This window comes from Pecten maximus, chromosome 5, assembly GCF_902652985.1.
Source record: "Pecten maximus chromosome 5, xPecMax1.1, whole genome shotgun sequence".
Taxonomy (NCBI): Eukaryota; Metazoa; Mollusca; class Bivalvia; order Pectinida; family Pectinidae; genus Pecten; species Pecten maximus.
In genome coordinates this window covers 31,916,814-31,924,500 of record NC_047019.1, presented here as the reverse complement: position 1 = coordinate 31,924,500, position 7,687 = coordinate 31,916,814, and the positions used below count along the sequence as shown (strand labels likewise).

Here is a 7,687-nt window from a genome sequence, read left to right as displayed (position 1 = left end):
CTGACATCAATTGTCCTTAAAAAGACTGAACGAAATATGGTAATTGATTTGAGTTATCTATGCGTGTAACATTTTGGAGGGATAACCGGCATTCATCACAATTATGGATTAGAATATGGTGTGTATGCAGGTGATACATGTAGATTTCCGACCACACAAATCGCTGTATAAGAGAGAGAATTAAAGTAAAAACAAACAAAAGATATCTTTGAAAAAAATGCTTGTTTATAGATATAAACATATTTCGATATATGTGGGCAAATATAAACATAATCATGTACCAAATCACTGTACATGCCACACGTCTTTTAAAAACACCTACACTCACAAACATACTTAGATTATGTTTATAGAGTGAAAGGAAATAGATGATTTAATAACGATGAAATCCTGGGTACATGCCCGGTAAGCGTTGACGTACTGGATTGCATTCTGCCTGGAAGCTATGTCGAGACAAGATCATTTTGTAGAAGAAATGATTGTCTGGTTACGTCGGTGATGATTTCGGAACTGGATAAATAAACAACAAAACAAATTTTAACTAAGCATACATACATGTATATTATTAGCAAAATAAAATGGGTCTAGAGTGACCATTCCATTAACTGAAATATATCTAAATTCTTTGCAAGCAACTTTACCGAATAGTCAAAGTACGCAACTCCTCAACATAAGCCGACTCCGTCGATATTAACTTATGGCATTACCAACAGTGACAGCTTACAACTACATATAAGCCGTATGATAAGTTGGTTCTCCCTTCCTAGATACATGACGTGACATCCCTACCTACTGTGTATCCCATCTGATTCTATGTTTATAAGGACTTGTTCCAATTATCACGAACTTCGTGACAGATGTCGCGACTACCGGCGAACAATACTAACAAACGGAAGGTTCTAGAGATGAAGTAATATACATACGATATGAAGTGTTTGATACTTGTTGATATGCCATACTTCTCACTGTTAGAATATGAATTAACTAGGGTTTGATCTACATTTCTATGGAGGGTGTCGTCGATGAAGTAGAAGACGCTTACAAATAAAGAACGCCTGGTCTTATTCAACTGAAACATTTTAAAGAATCTACATGCAATCTTTATTAACGATAGCTTTTGCCCCCTTTTTTCACTTTGTGAGAAAGGCGCCTATGTTTTAATATAGGTACATTGTACTCCTTGTTCTTTCACCAAGTAAATATATAACGAAATTTTTATCACGACATATTATGGGGTGCACTTAATTTCGTCATCTGAAAAGGTTCCACATTTGTAATTATCGAAATATATTGTCTTTAATTATCCATTATGAAATACCTTTCATTAAATAGCGATATTGTAGCCTAACTCGCGATATCAAGCACATTGCCTGGATATTGAATATTTCATCCCTCTTAAACTAATTTGCATTAATTTTCCTTCTGAGCTGATAAAGAATACCGCTCTGTATACATGAAGTATTCCAAGAGCAAATTATCACATCTTCATAAAGTCGCCCGATAAACATGTCGAGTAATTCATTGAGCAATATCTTAATAATGAACGATTGACGATGTTGCTGCCATTATAACTAGTAGTATATGATTTCTATAAGCCTATAACCTCCGATGTCTATAATGTTTCCAATAGAAGTACACTTCTGATTGGCATTTGCCATTGTCATTTCCTGCTTATGTACTATCGAGCGTCTGGTCATTATCTGACCCTTTCTTAATTGATAACATATAACTTGTTAAGCAGTTATAATACTGGATTAAAAGATGACTATACTGTAATGTAACAATCTAGCACCTGTTTCTACAACCTCTTCCTATCTCTACAGTCTGTTCTATATCTAAAATGAGGTCATGTACCTCTTTTGTCTATGGTCACTCTGAAGGGTCTCTGGGAGATGTTCATTTGTTGTCTCGGGTAGGAGAACAGTCAGGAATGACGCTACCAACGCCAGCCCACCAAACAACAACAAAGGAAGAGCCTTCCCCAGGACAGGTACACTTGATGTCTGTAACAAAAGAGTAGAGAATGACAATCACAGTGTCAGTCCATCGATTAACATAGGCAAAACGTAGACAACGTGATGTCTGCAATAATAAGGTCAAAGTTGTAATTTGTCTAGAGCCAAAGCAAGCGAAATTATGTTGGTGCTTGTTAACATATTTTGTTTACATCATACTTTTCCCCTGGAATGCTACATGTATCTAAGGACCTTATCAAGTGATGTGTTTCACACTTCTTATAATTCAAAAGTTCTTCTACTATATTTATATATGGTGTTGATAAGGAGTTGCCAAATTTATTTAATAGCAGTAAATATTTATTTTGATATAAAAAATATGTTTATCAATTAAGGATTCATTCGTTGTTTTCTAATTGAAAAGTAGCTAAATATTATCGACTTTAAAGTTAGAAATCTCTTCCTTACACAAATTTTCCCATTCAGACTTGTTAATGAAAAATAGTTTTAACTTTTATTAATATTTAATTTAAAAAAAAGTAAAGGTGATTTTAAAGGGATTGACAACGCTAAAAATCACTAATTTTCTACTGAGCATTCCGTTATCTTATTGGCATATAGGATATTCAAATATACATTATAAACAACAAAAATCCGTAGATAAAAGTTTGTTTAGTTCCTCTGATTCTTACCAGTTGTACTATATATGGTGTCATAATATATCCAATATTACTACAGGCACAACCAAGGCCCATTGCTGAGCTGCGCAGAGGGGTTGGGAACAATTCTGCTGCCCATATATATACAACTGAAAAACCGACTGTAACACCCAGTTTGCCAATCATTGCAAGCGTGACGGTCACCACATCTGAAATAAAAATGAATCATTTGAAATTCGGTAATTCTCGTCGGTAACAGACAAGTCGAAATAACCTTTAGATATATCATCGACAACAAACACCTTTTTATATACACATATATTATTATCCTGATTTAGAACAGTAAAACAGTACAATAAATCGAGTAAACCACACAAAATCATAATAAAAATCATCATAAAACAACACACAATTAAAAGAAACAAACACAAAACAAACATTAGGTCTCCTACGTATCAAATCTATCCTGACAGTGTGATCCTCCAATAGGAGGGCAGATGATGCTCGTACCGTTCCATTCAGTGACAATGAAATCAATTAAATGTCGAGCTAATTTTTAAATATGATTACGGCATGAGACTGTTAGAAAACTGACCATCCATCTATGTGTGACGTAGACAGTGATATTTCAATTCGATGTTTTTACGTACAGCATATCTTCTTTTTCCTCCCTTATATACATTTCTAGTATTTTAATGTTTTCACTTTGGCTTCTTGTGTCGCTTTAAGAGACACATTTTAATTTTACGATTCAGCATGTATTGCGTCTGTTACTGAATCCATTATACAGATGGCATTGACAAGTGTTATTTGTATCATTATTGATTTCCAGTTAGTTTATACTTGATTTGTACGGTGTTCATGTCAGTTATGCCCATTTTACCATGCCTGTACTAAACCTTGTCTGAACTCCATCTTATTCTGTGAGTTTATTATAGTTTAATAGTAACTTTGCTTTCTAAAATATATTTGTTCATTTTTGTAGGAAAGCGAATTTCAAGATGTATACATAAATTAAAAAAAGACCTTGCAATGTGAATTGTTCTGATTTTACTGTCATTATCCTAACTAAGGAGATATAGGCGATTGCTTTCCGCCAACTCATTATTCTCGTACCGAATACAATCACTAACGGATTTTCAACAAACAAAATTGCATTTCCAGCGTAATATTTTAGATATAGAGGATATTGAATGGTTTCCCGTTTAATATAACATATATTTCACGAGTATGAGAGAATATCAAAATTTTCACGAGTGCAAAGCATGAGTGAAAAATATCGAAATATTCTGTCATACGAATGAAATATATGTTATATTTAAAGGGAAACCATTCAATTTTCTTTTTATTGCATTTCATCAACTAAAAAACAAAATCAAAAACATCGAAAAATCAATAGTGTCAAAAAGTGCGGATATCAGTAATGACGTCATCGCTTTGTGACGTTACTCCACGTCAACTTGACGGTGCCATTTTGAAAGGACTGATCAACGCAATATTTAAGAGTTTTCTGCTGTTATAGGAGAATCAGTGCACGAATAACTAAAATCAAGTGAGTATTTTGTCATAAACTAGTCTGAAAATTTCAGAAATACAGCAAAATAACCCGCTTCGACTGGAAAAATCGGCAAGTTTCAACGGGGTGAATACAAAGGTCCGCTCTGATTGGTCAAAAACGGAAAACCTTATATTTTCACTGCAAAACTTATATTTTCACTGCAAAATCTTATATTTTCACTGCTCATCGCTGCAGTGAAAATATAAGTTTTATTAGTTTAATAATTTTCTATATTTCACTGGCAAAAATGCAATAAAAATGGAACCTTCATACGTTTTTAACTTTACATGTTATATAGTAATAGCAATTAAGATAGATGCTATTTTTGTGTGGATATATTGTAGATCATATGCGTTTGAATCCCCTATAACATAAATATATTTTGCCCCGGTAATACCCCACGTTGCCTCCACGCAGCCCATGTTAGCGGTAAAAGGGGACGTAAAACCTTTAACTAACCGAGTGATACCCTATATTCTCGGGGGACGTGATTGATGTTTTATAACCCAAGTATATATGTGTATATGGCTGAAATTAATTTCAGTTAAAAGCCGAAAACATCTTACTGATAAATAAAATAGGGTTTTGTTTTTTATTCTTATATATATCATAAATTTCTCTCAAATTCTAAGAAGCAGTGCAAAACCCGGACTCTCTTATTTTCATTTTTTTTTTATATTTCTTCTTCCTCTGAGAATTTCCTTCTGTTTCACTCTGTTCTTCTTAATTCAATACTACTAACATATGTATTGGCGTCAGGTACATCAAGAGGATTACACTTTCGGAACAACCAATTATTTGTACTTACGGGAGACCTATTATTTGTATTTGTAATTTCGGAACACCTCTTATTTGTACCTTCACTTTTCAAAGTGTCTTTATGGAAATCCACATGTGGATAATGCTACAAAAGAAGATAAAGTTTAAAATGGTGTGATACTTACGACTTGAGATCAATATTTCAACGATACCAGTCAGAAGCAGGAACACACCTCCAACACACATCCCAAGGATAAATAGCTTCATACGACCTATTGTGTCCAACAATGGCAACAAAAGCAGGGTGGCTGGAATTTCAACCAAACCGGCAATCAGCTGATTCAGGTAAAAATCTCCACTTAGATTACCAGCATTGAAGTAAAACCCGTAGTAGGTTAGAGATATCACGAACCTGTGTAACAATAATAGATTACGGTTAACTTGGACGTATATTTTACAAAAAAAAACAAAAAATCCTGAAAAAAAAAAAAAAAAAAACACAACAAAAAACAAACAAAAATAAAAAAAAAAAGAAATAGGTAAAGATACATGTAGATGTTTATTGAACTCGACATAGATGTTTATTGAACTCGATACACAGTAGATGTTTATTGAACTCGAAATAGATGTTTATTGTTGAACTAGAAATAAATGTTTATTGAACCAGAGTTTCAGCGCATAATACATTTTTACATTTTCATCTCTGTAAGATACAAGGTATACAATTTGATATTAAAAGAAAGTGTTTTTGTTTTCAGGGAACAGCGACCAGCAATGAAACGATAAAGATATATTACTATCCTAAACTCTACTGGAGCACAGGGACCTGCACGTGATATAACCATTATGTGCGCTAAGTCAATGACGATGTAGTCAAACTATGTCTAATACCAGTATGTACCAAAGTAATAACAGGGGACAGCTTACAACCAACTCCAATGATAGAAGAAATAAGCATGGCATACCAGATTTGTATATAATGAAGGTGAGGAAGATTTCAGGATAGTGTTACGATCGTCATCATTATCATGTTATAAGTACTATTCCTTACTTCGATCTATTCGAAATTCGTTAACACGACTGGTTGTTATGATGCTATTTCCCTAGCTCCCATTCCGCGACCTTCCTAAATGATAACAAACCGAGATTTACACGGAAGTGCCATCAATGAAGCAGACAAATATGACCATTTAGAAAACCTGGTCTTGGGTGTTGTTTGTACCATCATTGTGCTGTTTCAAGTTCCCCGTGTAAATCATAACCTTTTGCTCTTGTTCACAGGTAAAGATATTTCGTTTTCTACTGTATCCGTATCCAAAACATCTCCCAACATGTAAAACAGTAACAGTCTACCAGTGACATAGCAATGATTGTGTAACAACTACTAATGGAAGATATTGTATGATTTCCCGTTAAATATGCAATATTGTTTAACCTCCATGGTAGAATATCTAAGAATAAGTAATGGTAGATTTAAAATGGCCCCCTCATAAATAATAATAATAATAATAACAAAAAAGTCCTGGGAGAAAAACAACCACCCCCTGCCTTGAGGATGTGACAGAGAAATCTTCAACCCTCAAAGGTGATGTTCTTGTTTGTTTGACCCTCGTCAGAGCCTCAAGTGAGACAACTAAGGATATCATCCCTCGGGTTGGAGGTTTCTGTGATCACGCCCTCAATGAAGAGATATTTGATTCATCAATCTATCCATAACTAGCCTTTTTTCTAGCTGATAATTCTTGATATTTGACTGATAATTATATTATACAGTTATTGTATGGGTGTGAGGAAGTGAAGGCGAGGCGGAGGGAAATAGGTAATGTCATGGGGACAATAAAAGTGATATTACCAAAAATAGCCATACATTAACTGTTTTATTACACCCACATTAAAATTATCATATCTCGAGAACCAGTGTTCATATCCTCCAGTGTTCTTAATGCTTTTTTTCAGTATGCTAACTGCCATTTTTATTACTACTTGATTGTTGGCAGTCTTTTTTCAATTCTCTCCATCGCTTCTTCATTATCGAATCTTGTAGATGAGACCATTTCCCAAAATGCTCCTGTAGCAAACTGTACCAGCTTCGTCTTGGTCAGAAAAACGCTTTTCGAAAGCGCTTAGGTTTTAAAGCGTTTTCGGACTTAATCGTTATACGAGGGATGGCGGTAGAGACGATCCGAAGTAATATGACAAATGCATTGTCCAATCAGAATGAAAAACAAATTTGAATGCGGGTTTAATAGCTCATTCGGAGTAAACAGCACTTTTGACTATTAACCAGTTTAATAACAATTTTGGAGGATGTGTTCCAAATAATATTTCTATTGTTTACTTTTTATATAGTGTAAAGGAAGGAAAGGTAGATAAAAACTCTAATGGGTCATGTTATACGGTCAGCATATGGTGGACACTTTTGAGCATTACAGGCAATATTAACAAACATTCTTGGACAATACACGCACCAGTTGGCCCATATTATTACAGATCTGCAGAGCATGGTCCTCGTTGATAGGAGATGCCACATTCCGTATTTTTTCACGGGCTCGTCTTCATCATCGGTCAGTTGCTCGAGGGCTAGCATGTCCTCACGATTGTTAGATTTGGCGATTTTTAAAATTATTCTCCTGGCCTCTTTTTGTTTTCCCTGACTAATTAGCCAGCGTGGAGATTCAGGAATTAACCTACAGAGAAAATTAAGAGTTATAAATATTTCGTACAAAGTTAGAAATATGGAAGTAGATAAGTGTTCT

At 34.4% G+C, this 7,687-nt stretch overlaps 1 protein-coding gene across 3 annotated transcripts in view; it reads right to left on the bottom strand.

The window, feature by feature from the left end:
• Positions 1–207: 207 nt before the first annotated feature.
• The window catches only part of LOC117327805 (organic cation transporter protein-like), a 31,695-nt gene continuing 24,215 nt past the window's right edge, over positions 208–7,687 (bottom strand). For 2 of the 3 annotated variants that reach the window (XM_033884989.1, XM_033884988.1), the window contains exons 7-11: positions 7,400–7,618; positions 5,117–5,343; positions 2,648–2,823; positions 1,855–2,003; positions 208–510 (exon numbers count right to left, since the gene is read on the bottom strand). In XM_033884989.1, the coding sequence (XP_033740880.1) occupies positions 444–510; positions 1,855–2,003; positions 2,648–2,823; positions 5,117–5,343; positions 7,400–7,618 (838 nt within the window). In that variant the 3' untranslated portion in view covers positions 208–443. The remainder of the gene's footprint in view (positions 511–1,854; positions 2,004–2,647; positions 2,824–5,116; positions 5,344–7,399; positions 7,619–7,687) is intronic. The other variant, XM_033884990.1, reaches the window with a different exon arrangement.